This window comes from Ctenopharyngodon idella, chromosome 5 (genome assembly GCF_019924925.1).
Source record: "Ctenopharyngodon idella isolate HZGC_01 chromosome 5, HZGC01, whole genome shotgun sequence".
Taxonomy (NCBI): domain Eukaryota; kingdom Metazoa; phylum Chordata; class Actinopteri; order Cypriniformes; family Xenocyprididae; genus Ctenopharyngodon; species Ctenopharyngodon idella.
This window is the reverse complement of record NC_067224.1, coordinates 19,166,242-19,187,601: the sequence shown is the minus strand read 5'-3', so window position 1 is coordinate 19,187,601 and position 21,360 is coordinate 19,166,242. Positions and strand designations below refer to the sequence as shown.

General features: G+C 37.4%; 1 protein-coding gene across 1 annotated transcript; it reads right to left on the bottom strand.

Annotated features, from left to right (window-relative positions):
• Nucleotides 1-467: 467 nt before the first annotated feature.
• LOC127512604 (transcription factor TFIIIB component B'' homolog) lies at nucleotides 468-21,267 on the bottom strand. Its single transcript, XM_051893652.1, has 45 exons — nucleotides 21,102-21,267; nucleotides 20,312-20,545; nucleotides 18,529-19,096; nucleotides 18,234-18,337; nucleotides 17,966-18,022; nucleotides 17,723-17,836; nucleotides 17,248-17,378; nucleotides 16,964-17,058; nucleotides 16,777-16,831; nucleotides 16,530-16,655; nucleotides 16,083-16,337; nucleotides 15,704-15,922; nucleotides 15,080-15,247; nucleotides 14,914-14,989; nucleotides 14,629-14,818; nucleotides 13,499-13,569; nucleotides 13,235-13,408; nucleotides 12,905-13,151; nucleotides 12,450-12,498; nucleotides 11,557-11,672; nucleotides 11,372-11,423; nucleotides 11,140-11,232; nucleotides 10,883-11,051; nucleotides 10,652-10,782; nucleotides 10,413-10,478; nucleotides 10,073-10,181; nucleotides 9,889-9,988; nucleotides 9,723-9,798; nucleotides 8,982-9,171; nucleotides 8,674-8,875; nucleotides 8,504-8,576; nucleotides 8,065-8,396; nucleotides 7,797-7,961; nucleotides 7,424-7,529; nucleotides 6,955-7,231; nucleotides 6,534-6,870; nucleotides 6,211-6,316; nucleotides 5,926-6,124; nucleotides 5,677-5,839; nucleotides 5,496-5,598; nucleotides 4,115-4,473; nucleotides 3,599-3,692; nucleotides 3,216-3,492; nucleotides 2,854-3,064; nucleotides 468-1,167 (listed from the first exon to the last, which is right to left on the bottom strand). Exons 2-45 carry the CDS (start codon nucleotides 20,530-20,532, stop codon nucleotides 1,060-1,062), a joined length of 7,134 nt encoding a protein of 2,377 aa, XP_051749612.1. The 5' UTR covers nucleotides 20,533-20,545; nucleotides 21,102-21,267; the 3' UTR covers nucleotides 468-1,059.
• Between the last annotated feature and the right edge of the window lie 93 nt (nucleotides 21,268-21,360).

The following is a 21,360-nucleotide window of genomic DNA, read 5'->3' as shown; positions in this document are numbered from 1 at the left end:
GGTACCAGCATGAGCAGACATTCTCTGTATTGAACAATAATAGTGTGCCGCTTTCCGTTCGCTGACGCAGTGGACAGCAGTTTAAAACATTATTAGTAGCGACTGTGGCTAGCAAACATTCTTGTATAAGATATATAATATTTACGATCTGCATTTTCATTTTGACTTTTTGCAGTAAGAATTTATCGAACATATACAGTCAGTGTGCTAATAACAATGTCAATAATTGATTTATGACTCTTAGCCACATTAGTCATAACTATTATTTACATAGTTTAACTAAATATGATTTTTTTTTTTCAAAACGGATGTGCAAAAAAAACTGTACACCCCTTTCTTTCAGAAACGCGGTCTTTGCGTGTCTGTAAAATTACAGTAGGGAAAAAAAGGTAAACTTCAAATTTTAAATTTGTGTCCCATTTTTCCTATTTAAGTGCACTGTATTTCCTAATAAGTAAGAACAAACATTTTAAAGTTTGAAGTGAATAACAATTTATTAACTTATTTATACCTACTTCACTGCTGTAATATCCAGACTGTGCCAACTGACAATTGACAATATTACTTATGAACATTCTTGAAAATAAATTCTCACTGGAGAACTGGAGAACAAACAATTATACTTATAATTCACAAAAGTGATTTTGCTCTCAGAACGAAAACAAAAGTAACATACAGTAACCATAAAAACAAATATTTGCATTGAACAAAGCAAGATCTTTAAACTAAAAAGCAGTCAGTAAAAACCACACTGAAAAAAAGTGGTGCGATGTTCAGCATTAAATAAATAGAAATAAATAACACAGCTGTGACTAAACGTGCATCACTGCATGTCTCATCACAAACAAAAAACAATTATGGCAAAGGCCTCATAACAAATTTATATAATCTATGCATGCAAGTTTTTCCTTCGTGAACAAAATTTAAGTTGAGCAATTTTATTAAAATTACTAACAATTCTCTAACAGGTCTGCAATTAGCAGTGTAACAATGTTACATATTGCTCCCTCTAGTGCAATGAACAGGAATAGCAGCTGTGAAAAATGTCTCAAATAGGAATCAATCTGGATCCACGACTTCAGTGAAGATGTCATCCAGGAAGAACTGGGACACTTGAACAGGATCCTTATCAGTGTCCAAACTGGAGATTGGAAGGCTATTTTCAGACTGCATGATAGAGGATGTAATATTAATGAAAAAGAATAAAGGCTTAATAATGCACATAATACAATAATTTGATTATACAAACCCGATTCCAAAAACGTTGGGACACTGTACAAATTGTGAATAAAAAAGGAATGCAATGATGTGGAAGTTTCAAATTTCAATATTTTATTCAGAATACAACATAGATGACATATCAAATGTTTAAACTGAGAAAATTGATCATTTTAAGGGAAAAATAAGTTGATTTTAAATTTCATGGCATCAACACATCTCAAAAAAGTTGGGACAAGGCCATGTTTACGACTGTGTGGCATCCCCTCTTCTTTTTATAACAGTCTGCAAACGTCTGGGGACTGAGGAGACAAGTTGCTCAAGTTTAGGAATAGGAATGTTGTCCCATTCTTGTCTAATACAGGCTTCTAGTTGCTCAACTGTCTTAGGTCTTCTTTGTCGCATCTTGATCTTTATGATGCGCCAAATGTTTTCTATGGGTGAAAGATCTGGACTGCAGGCTATCCATTTCAGTACCCGGATCCTTCTACGCAGCCATGATGTTGTAATTGATGCAGTATGTGGTCTGGCATTGTCATGTTGGAAAATGCAAGGTCTTCCCTGAAAGAGACGACGTCTGGATGGGAGCATATGTTGTTCTAGAACTTGGATATACCTTTCAGCATTGATGGTGCCTTTCCAGATGTGTAAGCTGCCCATGCCACACGCACTCATGCAACCCCATACCATCAGAGATGCAGGCTTCTGAACTGAGCGCTGATAACAACTTGGGTTGTCCTTGTCCTCTTTAGTCCGGATGACATGGTGTCCCAGTTTTCCAAAAAGAACTTCAAATTTTGATTCGTCTGACCACAGAACAGTTTTCCACTTTGCCACAGTCCATTTTAAATGAGCCTTGGCCCAGAGAAAACGCCTGTGCTTCTGGATCATGTTTAGATATTGCTTCTTTTTTGACCTATAGAGTTTTAGCCGGCAACGGCGAATGGCACGGTGGATTGTGTTCACCGACAATATTTTCTGGAAGTATTCCTGAGCCCATGTTGTGAGTTCCATTACAGTAGCATTCCTGTATGTGATGCAGTGCCATCTAAGGGCCCGAAGATCACGGGCATCCAGTATGGTTTTCCGGCCTTGACCCTTACGCACAGAGATTGTTCCAGATTCTCTGAATCTTTGGATGATATTATGCACTGTAGATGATGATATCTTCAAACTCTTTGCAATTTTTCTCTGAGAAACTCCTTTCTGATATTGCTCCACTATTTTTTGCCACAGCATTGGGGGAATTGGTGATCCTCTGCCCATCTTGACTTCTGAGAGACACTGCCACTCTGAGAGGCTCTTTTTATACCCAATCATGTTGCCAATTGACCTAATAAGTTGCAAATTGGTCCTCCAGCTGTTCCTTATATGTACATTTAACTTTTCTGGCCTCTTATTGCTACCTGTCACAACTTTTTTGGAATGTGTAGCTCTCATGAAATCCAAAATGAGCCGATATTTGGCATGACATGTCAAAATGTCTCACTTTCAACATTTGATATGTTATCTATATTCTATTGTGAATAAAATATAAGTTTATGAGATTTGTAAATTATTGCATTCCTTTTTTATTCACAATTTGTACAGTGTCCCAACTTTTTTGGAATCGGGTTTGTAGATCACAGCACATACCTGATGGTCTGTCGGTTGTCTGGAGGCCACGGTGGACACTCTAGCTGGGGACGAGGCAGATGTGGAAGTGTTCGCATCACTTACTGGTATACGATGAAGGACAACCTTTGGCGAGTATCCTGGCAGCAAGGGTGGCTCTACATCAGCATGCGATTCTAAACCAGGGCTTCTGCTTCCATGCAAAGCCAGAGATGCCTTGAGCATCACATTCCTAAGAGTAAAAACACATTTATGCAATTTAACTATGCAAATGAGTAGTTGTTTTTACTGTGAACAGCACTAAATATTGTGATTTCAACAATTTGAAAATGATTATAAAAAGATATTAAGTGTCACTGGCATGGAATGGAAAGCATTCTTACCCTTTGGAGGTGGTTTTCACAGTGACAGGTGTGCTGTGATGCTTTGGTTGCAGGACACTGTAGGCAGAGCAGATTTCCTCCACAGATAACCTCTCTAGCTGTACCCTACACACATTTGAGATCTCTCCTGTGTGTTGCTTTGTTGGAGTTCCCATGGACTCCACTTTTGATGTCTGAGCTCGCTGGGGTGTTGTTGGGGCAGCTTGGGGTGTCTTTAGCACATTGGGTTGATCTTGAAGGCGTCTTTCAGGTGATCTTAGTGTCATGTGAAATGTACCTGTTTGAGAGAGAAAATGTGATTAATTTGGGAGAAAAATATTAGTAGTTCAAAGTATAATGAGGACAAAGACAAATAATATTGTGTATGATGAAGAATGGCTGACTTCTCGCTGGTGATGTTTTTGCTTGTGATGCCGGCAGACTCTCATTTGACTCCTCAATCTCTGGCATGTCAGAAATAGTGTCTAACTGATGTACCTATAAAACAGATTTTTGCATTGTCATCTGCAAGGTTCATATAGGTGAATCTCAAAACAACCTGTCCAGGTCACATTTCACTCCAAACTTTAACTAACTAAATACTTTTTTTTCCATGAAGAAAATGTAATTCTACTCTTAGGACCCTTAGCATTTTTAAGCCCATGATTAAGGTAATTTATTCCCCAAATATAAGGTGTTTGAATGGACAAATTTTTAAAATTAATAAAAAATTAACTTTGAATAAAGGTAGTACCATAAAATCCATAAGGTATATAATGTCTATATTGTATCTAAAGCTATTTCGCAACATAAAAATGCAAAAAATATATAATTAAAAAAATATGTAATTCTTTTCGTGAGATTTACCCACACAAAATCATTTATTATGAACTTTTTAAATGCTTCTTAAAATGGCATACTTCATCTGAAATCTCAGAGGGCTTCTCCTCACTCTTTGGCGGACTAAGAGCGTGTTCCTCATCCTCATGAGGACTGCTTGAGACAAACACTTTTAGGTCTGTACTGTTCTCTCCAATTTCTTCAGAAACAGGCACAAATGCATCTGACAGCAACATGTGGGAAACTCCTTCACACCAGTTCTCAATCTCATCTGAGTCCATGGGCAGCATATTGCTTTTGAGGGACCATTCCTCTGCATGAGGGTCCAGGGACTGCTGAAGTGTAGCTGAAGAGGTCTGTGTAGAGCCGGGCTGACAGAGGTCGCTTTCTGAAGGATCATCTCTCCTTTTTGATAATTTAGGCTTTGGACACAGTGTGCCTTGAGGAATAGATCCAAGCATGAAATTAGAAGCAAATCCATCAAAATCATCTGATCAAATGTTGATAGACACTGTTAAATTCATAATGATTTGTCACTCCCACTGAAAAGGCAAAAATTATTATTATTATTATTTTTTTTAATTTAAAGGGTTAGTTCACCCTAATATGAAATTTCTGTCATTAATTACTCACCCTCATCTTCAGAACACAAATTAAGATATTTTTGATGAAATCCAAGTTTTTTTTTTATCCCCCATAGAAAGCAGCGTAATTACCACATTCAAGGCCCAGAAAGGTAGTAAAGACATTGTTAAAATAGTCAGTGTGACTACAGTGGTTTAACCTTAATGTTATGAAGTGACGAGAATATTTTTTTGTGCGCAAAAACAAAAATAACGACTTTATTCAACAATTTCTTCTCTACCCTGTCATTCATTCTTCTACGCTGGCTAGGTTGTACAGACAGTGCAGCACTTCCATGTTCTAAGTCAGAACACCGACTCATTATTGGCCGATGCCGTTCATGTGAGCACCACGACGCATGCGTGTGATGCTGACGCAAGAGCCGGCCAATACTGAGCCGGCGTTCTGAAGTAGAACACGGAAGCTCTGCAATATGTCTTCAACGTAAACAGCATACGAGTCTGACAGGGAAGAGAAGAAATTGTTGAATAAAGTCGTTATTCGCTTCATAACATTAAGGTTGAACCACTGTAGTCACATTGACTATTTTAACGATGTCTTTACTACTTTTCTGGACCTTGAATGTGGTAATTGCGTTGCTTTCTATGGGGGATTAAAAAAAAAAAACTCTTGGATTTCATCAAAAATGTCTTAATTTGTGTTCTGAAGATGAACGAAGGTGTTACGGGTTTGGAACGTCATCAGGGTGAGTAATTAATGACAGATTTTTCATTTTTGGGTGAACTAACCCTTTAACTGCTATTTTAGGGGAGTAAGATATGTTCCTCATTTAAATTTTGCATTATATTTTTATTTTTACTCAATGTACATTCTTACCTCTCCTACAAGGTGTTTTCCATTCCACTGACACAGACTGACTTGCAGTTGGCTCATCTGTTTCAGTATTTGCTGTTCTCTCTGTTGACTTTTCAACCTGTGACTGTTAGATAGATGCTCAGTAAATAACTTATATTTTTCCAGTACTCGACCAATGACCTGTCAAAACACATGAACATACTTTGACTGCATCTTCTTGAAGACCAACTGATAAGGCCTCTTTGTGAAGGATGTGCTCTGTAGTCTCATCCAATACAGGCACCAAAATATCAGAGAGCACCATGTGAGAAATCCCCCCGCACGTCGCCTCATGGTCCTCTGAGCCAACGGGCACCAAGTCAGAACTATGACAGAATGACCAAACCATCAGTAGTGTCATTTTCATCAACATTTCAGTTCAGATCAGATCAGAGAATTAAGTCACTCATACCATGTGAAAGTCTCAAAACTACATTGTGTTGACTCCACTTTGGGTTCTGAGATGCATTCAGTTTCTGGGGAATTTAGAGTAGCATCATCCTCTTGTTTTGACATTAAGGTTGACGGAGGCACGGTTTGTGATTGCTCGCCACTCTTAGGGGAATCTCCAGCCTTCCTTTTGGGAAACGTCATCTTCACCAATAACTTGCCTTAAAAGCAGAAAATTGATCACATTGTTACAGAAACTAAGCAGTGTGTTTAGAAAAGATACTTTATTTTAAAAGTTTTTCACCACCTTTCCCCTGAGTGGGTCTTTTCCTTCTGGGTGATACTGATGGTCCCACATTTGATGATTGTGACACTGCACATAACAGGTCTATGTTATCTGGATCCTCTCTCATCTGTAGTATAGATTTCAAATAGAAGAAGTTATCAAATATTAATCAGGGACATTAAAATTATGGCCAGTTTGCTAAAGGATTTCATTTAACAACGTGATTAGTGTTATTAAAGATTAAGTTAATTTTTGTAAATGTAAAGTAGGTGGAAACGAGAATGTACAATTAAATACTCAGTATCCACCAATACCAATAACTCAATTTCATTCAGATAACTAACCTGAGATCTTTCTGCTTCATGAGGGCTTCTCTTTCCAGCTGTCACCCATTCCTTGCTCAGATTATCTTGCATGTCCTCACAGATGGGTATGAATATGTCAGTCAGCAGCATGTGTGAAACACCCTCATGTGAATGTGTCTCCTGGTCTGGCTCTGTAGTGCGGATCTGCTGGTTCTCTTCACCCATCTGGAGACTGCTTTGGACAGTACTTACACTCTCCATATTAACACCAGCTTCCATTTCATTAGAAACCGGCACCGATATATCAGACAACACTACGTGTGACACGTTCTCATGCCCACCCTCTAATTTCATTTCCACAGGTGATGATTCAATGCTGTGATAATAGAGTGTTAAAACAAAAATGAGTTAAGGACTGTTCACAGATTCAAGGACATTTATAAAGATAGACATGTCTTACCATGCTGATGTTTTCACAGAAGTGAATTGTGTCTGCTGCTTTGTCTTCATGACTTCTTCAGTGTCATCTGTGTCTAACTCCTCCTTTGGAATATCAGAGAAATCTTCTCGCTCATATCTCTGTTCTACTTTAACAGATTCTTCTTTAATCAAAGGTGCTGGTGAAATGATTTGAGTTGTGGCTGGTTCATTAGACCCAATATCAGTTTGCTCCTGTCTTGAGATATCATCTTTAATAGACGTTTTTTGGGGGATTTTAGGCTTCACTTGCAACCTGCCTTGAAAAGATAACATACAAGATACAAATAAAATGTAAATTAAATTAAATGCATAAATATAATTATAAAACAAAAGAAATACATTAACTTCAGTAACAGTTTGGTATGTTTTTTTTTTTTTCATATCAATAATTTTTTGGTAATCTTATTAAAGGTTAAAAAGGCCCAATGAAGGGAAAATAATATCCTTACCTCTCCTTTGTAAAGGCACAGTCTTCTCTTGAGAAACTGATGATGTCACACTTGATGCCTCTCTGCAAGTATCTGGCTTTTTAGAAATATCTGCCATTTTTTCCTTCTGTGGACAGAAGTACTAATCAACTCATGTGATATGCTCAAAAATTAACTTTAAACTTTTAAAGATGGCATGAAACAGAAATTGCAATCATCTGTTTTCCCCTTATTTTGATGTATATCCAAGTAAAATGGCTTCTTGGAAGGGGGGGGGGTTATGTAGGTCTGGACTTAATTTTTCCTATTTGCCTGTTGTTTGCTAATTGTGAAAGGTTGCTGGAGCAAAAGGATTGAAATTGTCTTGTTTAAATAAAACCAGAAAACCACTTACTTGGTCATTTACTGGAGACAGAGATCTCGCACTCTCTGGAAGGCATACAGACAAATCCTCAGGTTTTTGGAACTCACTATCATGAGGGCTTTCCTTCTCCTTATTAAAAACATCTTCCATTTCTCCTGAGGAGAGTACAAAGGAATCAGCCAACACCCTGTGCACCTGTGAGGAAACACTTACGTGAATGACTGATTTATCTTAAACTATAATACAGCAAAACACCGCGTGAATGGTCTGCTTCAACAGAGAGCAGCCTCGGACTCACTGGAGGGTCAACAACCGAATCCTCATCCATCTGGAGGCCTGTTCTGACAGGACTTTCGCACTTCACCTGACTCTCATCGCTCATATCTTCAGAGCCTGGCACAATGGCAGTTGATATCACACCATCATCTCCAGGATGGGCTCCCTTTTCATTGTCTTCACGGCTTAAGTGGATTTTAGGACTAACTGTTTCCTGTGCAGATGTTTCCTGGTTGGACTCAATCTCAACTTGGGATGTTAGCAGATTCTGACTGGGTGCACAGTCATGCTGGCCATTTTTTGAAGGCCCAACCTTCACACATGGCTTTAGTTTTGGCTTGACCTTTATCTTACCTTGATGGAGAGATCAGAGAGGACATTACCATCTTGTCTACTTGAACATACCATTTTAATAATAACTGACATGATAAATAAAAGTTGAATGCAAGTTAATTTCATACTTCTCCTTTGAGTGGGAGCTTTAGTTTCTGGAGATTTTGTTGGGATCTCATCCAACTTTGGAACATCTGTTGGCTTTTACCAAAAGGGAAAACACTTTAATTTTCAAAATTTGCTACAAAATATAATCACTCTATAAATTATGGTAACAAAAGGGAGTACTGAATCATACCATGGCAGAATTACAGGAGAGCATCTCAGATGGACTAATTAAAAAGTTAAAATCATAACGACTGCTTTCCTGTGAGGATGTCAATTGTGTACTGGCATCTTCTGCTGTATCCTTTGAATGAGGAACCAGGGAATCGTCTAGCACCTTGTGAGAAACACTTTTACATTGTTTGGTCTCTTCTGACTCCATGTGCAGAGATGCACTACAAAACAAGGTCATCAAGGATGAAAGGAATGGATGATTAAGGACTATTTCTTTACTGAGGAAAAAAAAGGCTGAATTAAATCTGGACTGGAAGGGCAATGTACCTGGAAGCCTCTAATGTAAAGGAAAGAGACTGTGAACTGCCTGTAAACAGTGAGGGTGTCTGGACTTGTGCTGGCTGCAGTTCATAAGGGGGCATGTCCTGCTGGCCACAGTCAGCCTCAAGTAACAGCTGAGAGGTTGGAATCTCATATAGAGTCAAAATAAAGGTGGGCTCCTCCTCTGATTGGCCACCTTTGACATGGAGAGAGAAAAAAAAAAAAAAGTGAATACCATACTACCATTCAAAGTTTCAGGGTCAGTAAGATTTTAAATTGTATACAAACCCCATAGGGTAAATTCAAAACACGGTGAGATGGCGTTTAGCTATTATGCCACTTGCAGCTGGAACTAGCTTCAAGATGTCAGATATGCCCGCTTTTGTAGTACTTTTAAGTCCAGTTTAAAAGACATCTGTTTAACTGTGCATTTCCTGATTGAGCACTGTTTCTGCACTGCACCAATCGCACTGCAGTATTTTTTTTTAAATCTTTTTGTTTTATGTCCCTCATATAAATTTTAATGAATCTTATTTCATTTGAACAGTAACACCTTACCATATGGTCTCATTCATTAACATTAGTTAATGTATTAACTAACAATGAGCAATACAAAAGAACATTAAAAATATTGAGCCCAAACTTTGAATAGTAATGACTGCACAGAACATTTACAATATTTTAGAAATATTTATATTATACAGTGTATTTTAATTTCTCTGGCTCATGTATTCATGTCACCATTACCGGTTGCTCCCGTTTCCACTCCAGCTGAACCTGAGATTTCAGATTTTGCATCTCCATCTAGAGAGGCAATGCAATCCTGCCAGAAAACAATAATTAGTTAAAAGGTGTTTGTTTCATTCAGCAAACACAGAATACACAAAGTGTAAAGTTTGTCAGGATGCTTTACCTCAGGAGCTTCTGATCGCTCATATGTGCCATCTTGCTTTTCTGAATCCTGCTCATCTGGTATTTGAACATTTTCAGCTGCAGACTCACTAAGCAGCATCCTAAAGAAACATTTAAACAGTATATTATCTGTCATTTAAATCATCAATTAAAGCTGCTCAAAAAACTACAAACACTGTACATACGTGTCCATATCACACATGTTGCTTGTATGTTCAGTGGGAGGATCATAAAAAGATGGAACCGGACTGTGTGCTTCAAATGGTGCTGATGAAACATCATTGAGAACCGGGTCTATGAGAAACGAATGAAACGATCACATAAACAGGATTGTTTGTGTGTAACCATGAAGGCGGGTTTCTAGTCAGTTTTGTGTTTTAACGTTATGTTAGTTTAAACGTGGACTAAATATTTTTGTAAAGAATAAGCATCTACACTGTCCCGAAGTCAAAATTAAATCGAGCTTAATAAATATATAAATACTGTATAGAAAAGAAAAAAATTTTTTATAAGTTTAAAACCCACCAATTTGTTCTTCGTTTCCTTTACCAGTGCTGTCCACAGAAACATCTGGGGTTGAAGCTGAAATTTCTGTTGGGCCAAGTAACAGGATAGGAGACATGAGATTCTCATCCTGTTTATGTTCCTGCAAATCCACCTCATATACCACAAGCTTTTCCTCTTTGGAGAGTCATGTCTTAATCATTGGCAATAACAAGTGACATTTAAAGCAACATTCTCAATCTGAACAACATAAATCTCACCTTCATTAGGCTCGGAGGTCTGCTGAGGGTTGATCATGACCTGAGATGCCCACTCTAGGTTGGATGTGGGCTTAGCAACCTCTGGAGCAACAATATCTTGAGTACAAACTGAGGAACCATCAGAGGAACAGCTGTACAGATGACACCATAAAGCAAAGGCATTTTAAAGACATTCTAGACAAACCCTCTGTCAACTGGAATCATCTATTAATTTTAACCGCCAGTGCACACCTGACTGGGACAATCCTCTTCACCTCTGTCTGAGGTTCCTCAATCATGGTGTCTGTGACATCAGACTCACTAAGCTCTGAATCATGTTCCTCTTGATCAGTTATTTGATCTTCATTCTCAGAAATTTGAGATGATGACTTTTCAAGCTCTGTTCTTCTTTCAGTCATATCTGTAAAAGTAATATGTTTGTACTTTTTTTTGCTGAAAACCAAGTTTAGCACTTAATTAATGGTTTTGATGTCTAAAACATGTTGCACCTTTATCTGATGGCGTGGTGTCAGGAACCTGAGGCTTCTCAAGGAAAGATGAAATCTCCTGGTCCTCCATCTTACTAGGTCTTGGAGAAGTTGCTTATTTAAAGAAATGGCAGAGAGCAATATGTAAATTAAAATGAGAGAGAAAGACAGACAAAGAAAGAAAGAAAGAAAGATTGTATGCAGTAATAAAACAACTGAATGTAACAAAAAGCCATAATGATTTTAATCTTACCAACTGATGCTAAGGAAGGAAGATCATCTACTGTAGATGCACTGTCCTGGACCTACAAAAAAAAAAAAAAAAAAAAATACATTAAAGAAGAGAAAAGTCAGATATTGTGTGTGTTTGGCTTGTCCATCACATCTTCAGATCACAATAACAGATCACACACACACACAAACTCCTCCAGTACTGACATGATCGCCTCTGGAGGCTGTTGATTCCTCTGCAGCAGTTTGTGCTTGGATCCGTAGGTAGTGCTGCACTTCTTCTTGAGACACTAACACAACTGGTCTTTTCAGTAATGTCTGACCTTGAGGGGAAATTAAAAGAAGCATTACACCCATTTCAACTGTTACGTGTTGCACCCCAACAAAAGAGGTCATCTGAAGATCAGTGTTTGAGATTAGATAAAGAGCCCAGAAAATGACTCTTGGCAATAACATCCATTTGTACTCAAATACACTACAGTTCAAAAGTTTGGGTTCAGTAAGTTTTTTTTTTTTTTTAAGAAATTAACACTTTTAATTAGCAAGTATTATAATGTTACAAAGGTTTACTTTAAGTTGTCCTTGTTATAGTGTAATTATACATTTAAGTACAGAGTAAGATTAAGTAACTACATGTATTTACTATAGGGTTAGGATTAGATTTGGTTTAGGGTTAGTTGCATGTAATTTTGCATAATTTACAGTGATTACTATAGTAACTACATGTAACATGTTTAACAAGGACACTGTAAAATAAAGTGTTAAATTTCTATTTCAAATAAATGCTGTTCTTTTGAAATTTCTATCAAAAATTTCTGAAAAAAATTGTTTCACAGTTTCCACAAACAGAACAACTGTTTTTAACACTGATAATAATAATAATAATAATAATAAATGTTTCTTGAGCAGCAAATCAGCATATTAGAATGATTTCTGAAGGATCATGCCGTCACAGGAATACATTTCAAAATACATTAATATAGAAAACATTTATTTTAAATTGTAATAAGCAAATGAGTACAAACTTCTACGATACACACAATAAGTGCTCAATTTGTTTAATTGGTCTTATTACAAAAACAATATGAAAGTAAACTTACCATTTACATCAGATGAAGTCAAAAACTCTAAATGAGGCAAATTAAGACCCTAAACAAACAAACAAAAACATTTGTCTCATCTGTAGAGGTGTATTATATAAAATTAGTAGTTAAGTCTTTCTATTGGTCTGTTTATGTTCAAACCCTGAACATAACATGATATTTTGAGATTTTATAAAAAAAAAATAAAATAAAAAAAAAGATGTAGAATAATATTCTACATCAAAATACTGTATAACAAGAACCTCTTTGATTTTTTCTTAAAGTACAATGCACCAGATAATCAAAGATCCATACATATAAAGATGACCGGTATAAACTTTATGCTCTGAGGTTTCAAAGCATTACAGAGCACAAAAAGGTCAACATGTTATGAGCAAAAATGCACTCAACATGATTACTGGCACTCTGTGATGTTAATGCAGGGAAAACGCAATAAGAGTTACTCGTTTTACCTCCTCCATGCATTGATCAGCCTCCATCTCTTTACAGTCTTGGATGACCACTTGATAAGGCATGGCAGTGCTGCTCATGTCCTCTGGTGAAGCATCTGACCCAGTCTGACACTGGTCCATCCTTTCCCCTTCTGAAGCAGTCAGATTGTGCATGACCTTTTCCGCTCTCGTCTGACGTCCAGGAGAACGTTTGGAAGAGCTTTGAGAAATTTCCTCCTGAGCTGTGCTCTCTAGACTGCGCGTCTCCCTGGTAATTGATTAAGATTTGTAATTAGAGGACTGGTGAAAGAAAAAATCCATACTCCAAACTTGGGAAATAATTTAGCATACCCTTGATTCTCTTCAGCACAGAGGCCTGCTGTCGAGACTTCACTACAATCATCTGAAGCAGTCAGATTGCGCTTGACCTTTTCCGCTCTCGCCTGGCAACCAGGAGAATGAAGTGGGCTCTGAGAGGACTGTGGCTGGTCTTGGCTTTCAGATGTGCTGTGTGAATCTTTACACCTGTGATATTATAAGATTATTTTTAATAAGCAGTAATTCAAGAGATCACTGTGTAACACAAGTGATGTGCTGAAAGAATGAACCATTTACCTTGGAGGAGTTCTCTCCAGAACAACTACTGGCTTTTTCTGGAGCTGTTCCTCAGCAAGACAGATGCTGAACTATAAGAATCAAATAATGAATAATGTTTCAGGTTTATTCCCATTAATGATGAATTCCAGTGATCACTACAGAATAGAACTTGTGACCTTGTGTTTACTAACATTTACTGGTGTTGATCCCACTTTATATTAGGTGGCCTTAACTACTATGTACTTACAACAAAAAATAAGTACAATGTACTTATTGTGTTCATATTGTATTGCAAAACACTTTTGCTGCTACTGTAGTGGGATATGAGTAAAGTTAGGGACAGGTTTAGTGGTACAGTATGGGTAGGTTTAAGGGTGGGTTAAGGTGTAAGGGATGGGTCAATAGTGTAATTATAAATGTAATTACAGAAATTAATTACAGATATATTTAAAATACCTGCATGTAAAAACATGTATGTACACAATAAGTGCATTGTATCAAATGATTAATTTAAATTTAAGTACTTGGTAGTTAATGCCACATAATATAAAGTGGGTCCCTGGTGTATGCTTTTACACTAGATCTTTTTTTGGCAGAGCGGAGTTTGTTTAATGTTTAAATTTGGTTTGTTTGGTAGATGTAGCAGCAGTTTCATACTGTTCTGTGTGCATAAAGTTTCTGTGTGGTAAATAAATCCATCTCCTTTCGGCTGCTCCCGGTAAGGGTCGCCATAGCAGAATTATTCACACATTGAATTTGGCACCAATTTTACACCAGGTGCCCTTCTTGATGCAACCCAGCATTGAGAGTGCACTAACTCATGCAACCCCATTGCTGAGACACACTCACACATACTCCTATTTCCGATTTAGCATATCCAATCCACCTAACCTGCATGCCTTTGGACTTTAATAATATAGTAAGAAATACCAGTTTGCAATGTCAAGCAACATAAGCCGTTTTGTACAACTAAAAATATCTAGAAGCAAATGACACCAGAATCCAGACACATTAAATTTACAAATGGGTATGCCACTCTTACATGAAAAATAAGGTGAATATACAGTGTTAAACAAACCAATATGTGCCTTTTGCGAAAAATAGAGACTAGCAGGTGTGGAAACAAACTCGAATATGTGAAAACATACCGCATTCTCAGCTTCTTTGCAGCTTTCTTCTTGAGATTCTTCAACCGTGTCTTCAATCTCTTCTGTTGCTTTTGGCTCAGAACATTTTTTGGCTTTTCTGTTTGCCAAATTGGGCAAAGGCCTCTTCGAACGTTTGGAAGGGCTTTGTGAAATCTCCTCCTGAGCTGTGCTCTCTAGACTGAGATTCTCCCTGACACATTATGAGGCAATTGATGAAGATTTGTAATTAGAGGACTGCTGAAAGAAAATCCCATACTCTGATCTTGGGAAGATAATTTTGCATACCCTTGATCCTCTTCAGCATCGGGGGCTGCTGTTGAGACTTTACTACCATCAGCACCCAGCTCAGATCCAGTACACTCTGTGTAGAACATAACAATCAGATGAATTTTACAAAGCAAATGTCAATTTTTAGTGTGTACTTTAACATGGAGAGAAAAAAATCCTTAACCTTCCATTGACGTTTTGCTCTTTTTACTCTTCCGTTTTCTTTTTGTGGTTTCTTCTTCCTTCGCACACTCTTTGGAGCATTTGCGTTTTTTAGTTTGGATGGGAGACACCTCATTGAGCTCCTGATTCACTGCACCACTTTCTCCATCAGTAGGTTCTTCATTCCGTACTGTCAAGTTAGAAGAGTATATTTTTATATATGTACAATCCAGTTCTAAAGGTTGGGTTAAGATTTAAATTTTTTTGAAAGTAATTATTACTTTTATTCAGCAAGGATGCATTAAATTAATCACAAAAGACATTTAAAATGAATATTACAACATTTCCATTTCAAGTAAATTTTGTTCTGTTGAACTTTCTATTGATCAAAGAATCCTGAAAAAAGTATCATGGTTCCCACAAAAATATTAAGTACAACAACTGTTTTAAACATTGATAATAATGAAAAATGTTTCTTCTCAGCAAATTAGAATTTCTGAAGGATCATGTGACACTGAAGACTGGAATATTTTTAGTAGTCCTCAAAAATATAGATGGTTTCACTGCTAACACACATGGTCACAAAACTCTCATTTTGATTTCAGGGTGTCATAAGCTCAATAAAGTAAATGTATCAAACAAAAACCTTTAAGTTTCTTTTTGTTCCTCTTTTTCTGGCATTTTTCTTCAGCATCTGTTTTTTCTTCCTGCCCCTCCCGGTCACACTTTTTCGATTGTTTGCGTTTCTTTTTTGATACAGGCATACATGACTGATCTTCATTGTCTGCGTTTACAGTGCTTCCCTCCACTAAGTCATTGTCCACACACACAAGGTCACCATCTTCACCTTCAACTGAGCATTTGCCTGAAATGATAAACAGAATGAACTGTCATTCAGTTGCATATTTTTAGACACTGTGTGAGATTTGGACCATGCTGCACTACAAATGAAAGCATGGACAAATCTAAATTGCAATTATGTGCAATCACATATAACATTTTGTAATAAACACTTATTGTGAAACCTTTTTTCAGTGTCTTGTTTTTCTTCCTTGGCTTGCGTGTTTTCTCACATGACAAAACATTTGGCTTAGTGTCTTTTGTGCGTTTACGCTTCTTGCTTGTGCTTGACGGCACATCAGCTTCATTCACATTACAGCTGTCCTCATTCTCCTTTTCTAAATCAAAACAGACACTGTCCACACTGCACAATTCATCATTATCATCATCATCATCATCAATGGAGTCTTCAACCTCAAGCTGTTTGGCTTTTTTACCACCTGGGTGAAGAGAAGGGGTTTAGAGTAAATAAAATAAAAAATAAAAAAATTACAAAATATACAATGTGAGACACACACACACACACACACACACACACACACACACACACACACACACACACACACACACACACACACAGTGTGGTACAGTGGGATCCAAAGATCTGAGGCCACCACACTTGAGCATATTACCTTTGCCTTTCTTTGCTTTACTGGATTTCACAACCAGTTTTATGGATTTGCCTTTTTGTTTGTCTTTAGCCAAGATCCTCTTCAGCAGGAAACTGAAAAACTCCCCATCATATGGCCGCTTGTTTCCTAAATAAATGTCAGACCAAGGATCGTACAGTACATTCTTAACAACACTTGACGGACAGACAGACAGATTGATTGATTTCTGGATGTATTTCAGTAAAAAGTACACTGAAAAAAGACTCACTGAATGCATTATCCACTCGCCATGCATTCGCTCTCTCCTCCTTCCTAAATTTCCGCTATCAAAAACAGAGAAAGACAAAAATACACAAACCGATAAATTCCCATTTTAAATCAAACCTAAGGCATCACATTTATACTCAGGGTTATGTATGTGAGATGAGGATGTTTGTTGCAGTAAAGGCTGGTACCTTAATTTCTGCTCTGGTACGGTGAGTCAACAGCTGAGCAATCATGGAGAAGTCTGTTCCCACCATACTGATGGCCAAATAGAACATATCTGTCTCTGAAACACACACACTTTAAAATTAAAATTTTAAGATGCTCATGACGGGTTTCTTCACATAACTGAATGCACCAATAAAGTATTGATCAACTAACATTCAACCTACTTTTATGCTTGATATGAGCAAACATCAAATTTCATGTTCCTACACAATCATAAGCCAACAGATGTAACATTTAGTATTCGTACCTCTGATAGACCAGCTCTTCACATAGTTATTTTTCCTGAAACTTGCGTATGTTGTAGTAGAGCCTCGCTCAAACAGCGGATGAGCATTCTCAACAACTGTATCAGACGTCCTCTGAACACGCACTGTCAAACTGAACACAACGCTGTAATCAATCAGTAATTACTGACAATTATGCATTATATATGCTGAAATATGTAATGAACGTGTAAAGTGAAAGTGTATCTATTAATAAGAATTGGCTGGACTGTACATCTGAGAAGCAGAATGGGAAATAAAAGCAAGCAATTCCACTTTCAACAAACAAACATCAATCAATCCAAAATTAATGCTGTTGTGAATGGTTTCCTGATTACACTTTATTTTAAGGTGTCTTAATTACAGTGTAATTATACATTTTAGTACTAAGTAATATCAAGTGTTACTGGTTTCCCTTATTAAGGACTGGATTTTACTGATTCTTTCAGACTACCGTACCTTTCTTCATCTAAAATCAGTGAGCCATCCTCTGCCACCCTGACTTTGGGAACCAGCATAGCCTCATCCGCATCATCATTGTCCTCATCTGCTTCTGCCATATTTTTCTGCACACTGAGACACAAAACACTGACATTATCTTGAAAGACATTAATCAAGACATGCACATTAAAACTAAATATCTAGTAAATACTGCCACAAAAAACAAAACAAAAAATACAATACAGGTTTCATTTCACTTACATGGGAGACGGAGGAGCTGTGGTCTTTGCTTGAGTCTCCTCTGTGGAAAGGGAGGATCTGTTCATGTAATGAAGAGACAACCAATGACATACAAGGCATTTGAGATGTAAACACATACAATAATATCAATATCCATCATGCCGACATTTTTTAACATTATAATATCTAAGTTATCCTGATCATACATAGCATACAAGCAGAAAGAAAGCAAAAAAAAAAGGGTTAAATACAAAAAATGTGATGATGTATTATATTAGGGTAAACTTACTTCATAGGATTTGATTCTGGCAGGTAATAAATGAAGTCAGCTAAGGACATTTTGTCACGATCCTGCTCAATGCAATGATTTCGCTTACGCAGTTTACTCTTCTCCTTTGAGATGTCAAAAACAAAAAATATAAGAATAAAAGCATATAAGACTTTAATATTTTGAATTGTACTTGCTTCATGGAAATTTGTTGAAGAGATTTTGATGGATTTCTTATTTTCTAACTGTTGTGAAAAGTTTAAATGTGGCATTTCTCTGGTCCAAATGTGTTTAATTGATTTATTATTGACTTTACCATTCTTTGTTTCCTTCTCTCCAGTTTCATCAGTTCTTTCAATTTGAGGGCTCTCAAGACCCGCTGCTGGTCTGAGGCAATTTTGTTCCTGAGGGGAGAGCCTGGTCCATCAATACGTGACAGCTTCACATACGGTGAGAGTGTGCATGAAGCTGGAGTGGCTCCTTCTTGGGGCCCAGAATCCTTGTTTGGGATTTTTTGGGGTGTTTGGTGGGGCTCTTGTTGAGACAGTGTAGATGTTGGAGATTCTGGGCAGCCAGAGGTGGAAGGAAGACATGGTGAGGATGGAGGGCAGTTGGCTTCTGTAGTGGCATCTGAGAATGTAGAGTTTTGAGAATCGTCTCTGCTGATAGCAACTGAGACGGGGGACTGAGGAAAGGACTTGGCTGACTGGACAGGGGATGATGTCTTGGATGGCCCTGACAGAAGGGAAGCAGTTTTTCCAGGAGATGAAGGAGGAGCAGAACGGACTTTGGGTCTGGCCAGGTTTGGTGTGACAGAGAATCTGCTCCTCCTCTGAAGTGCTGTAGTTGCAGGAGTGCTGGCACTAGATGGCGCTCCATCATTACTGTCAATGAACAGAAAAAAAACTATTTGAAAAAACACTGTTTGAGAAGCTTTTGAATCTCAACAGGTTTGATCACATCAGACTCAAGCATACCTGCAATTTAACTGTCATTTAGTGTACTTTAGGCAGTTACGTTAAGTCACAAATAAGACATTACAGAAGAGGCAAAAATACCTCTTCCATCTCACATATTTACATTTTTGTGCTTATCTGACAGTTTTTTCCTTCAAAGTAGCTAGGTAAAAATATTATCTGAAATCTCAAAGTTCACATACATACGCAGCACCAATGCAACAGCTAAAAACACAGCAAGATAACTCTAGATTATGATAAGAAAAATACAAAGATGAGTCAAGGACTATGATGAAACCATGAAGAAAGAACCAGAACACAGAAGAATAAGGATAAAACACATTAACAGAATAAGACAATGTAATTAAGTACTATATAATCTCATGGTATTTATTAATATTTTTAATTAGTTTTTAAATGACATTTTTAGTTTTAGTTTAAGTTTTACTAGTTTCTGTTTTTGTATTTCTATTTAGCTTAAATTTATTTTTATTTCAGTTTAGTTTTAGTCATTTTAATTCAAGTTAAACAATTTATTTCAGTTAGTAGCCAAGGCAACATTTAAAATTTTCATTACATTTTTAAATTTTATTTCAAATCAACAGAGACTATTTTTAAGGGACTTAGTCAACAATAACAACACTGATATCAGACAGCACAGTATCCATGCTAGAAAAGTCAGTATATAGAAATCATTCTGGATTCTGTTCAGGTATTATTAAGCTAAAGTGCCTAAGAGTAGCTTAACAAAAATGTAACAAAATTGCAACACTTGTTTAAAGCAATTAATTAAAAGCCCTTTTTAATATTCACTACACATGTCAGTGGTTTTAATTACTACACATAACAGTAGCAGCACAGCAAGAGTTTAAGCAGGCAAAAATAAACTCAAGTAATAATATTGTTTCTTTTGAATTGTAGTTGTATAATCATAAATGTTCAATTTGATGTTTTCACTGTTTGCAGGAAGAAGGTAATTTGTCATTGTGCAAATTCACCCCATAATATACTAATATATATCTATATAAAATAATAAAAAAATATGATTTTTTTTCTAAGCAATGGCTTCCTAAAAATGGTTTGAAGGAGAGAAAAAATATATATTTTTGTAAATTCTGGGGATGCTGTCAGGGGTGTGCTTACGTGTTAAGTGATGCTTTCTCTGAGGGAGAACCGGGAACATTTCCATCTCCTGTCGCCACAGCAGACTCTCTCACGTCCAGCTGAGACTGTGGAGGTGACGGTGTTTGTTGGGTGTCGTCAACAGCTGTGGACTTCTGGGAGCTCTTGCCCTCTGCTGCGGGCGCCACACTTCGACCCCCTGGCTTGACATTAGGCTTAATACTAATTCTTGCTCTTCGCATCCTCGTCAGGTAACTGTGGTAAGATCAAGTCATGTATATGTTGCATGTCATACATACACGTCCATATAAGGATGAGGTGTCACGTGACTGAGTTAAAGTTGCACTCAGTCACTGCAGGACAAACCCTACATGATTACAACTTTATCATGTGGTCAGGACTATCTAATCTCATCAATATCATGTTGGTCATCTCTCGCGTAGCTGCTAAGCTGAGAATTATATAATGGACAGTACTTTATTAATGTATTTAATGCATTAAATAAGTGAATTAATGTATTTCTAACCAGTGGGCTTATGTATTTTGCTCACAGAGTGAATTTTGAACCCCAACATTGGTTGAGATTAAAAATATAAAAGGGGCATCTCTGAATTGTTATAAATCTAGAATGGACACATAGATACTCGACGAGCGCCTCAGATTCCCGCATGCCTGAGTGTGGTGTGTCCACACCTTGTTTTATACAGTCCACACTCATTTTCCATTGCACTGCTGACAGAAATTTAGAAGCTGAATTACGAGCGATAAAACTGCAAATGTGTAATGACAACAGAAAAGCAACACGCCTTACTTCAGTTCAAATCACAGTGTAACCCTGTCAATGTGACTGCCGCGGTTAAAGTGGTAAAATGTCGTTTCTGCCAGTCGCATGGTTCCCCTGCAGTAACTTTCCTTGCACACCGGCCGGTGTGACCACCACGCCGCTCGAGACCTCTAATCATTCAGCGAAAGGCATTGTGGGTCTTTGTAGTTTTACCGTTACTCTCTTCGCCTCGTTCCTCTCGCTAAAAACTACAATACCCAGCAGATTCAGAAAGTCAGCTGTGACT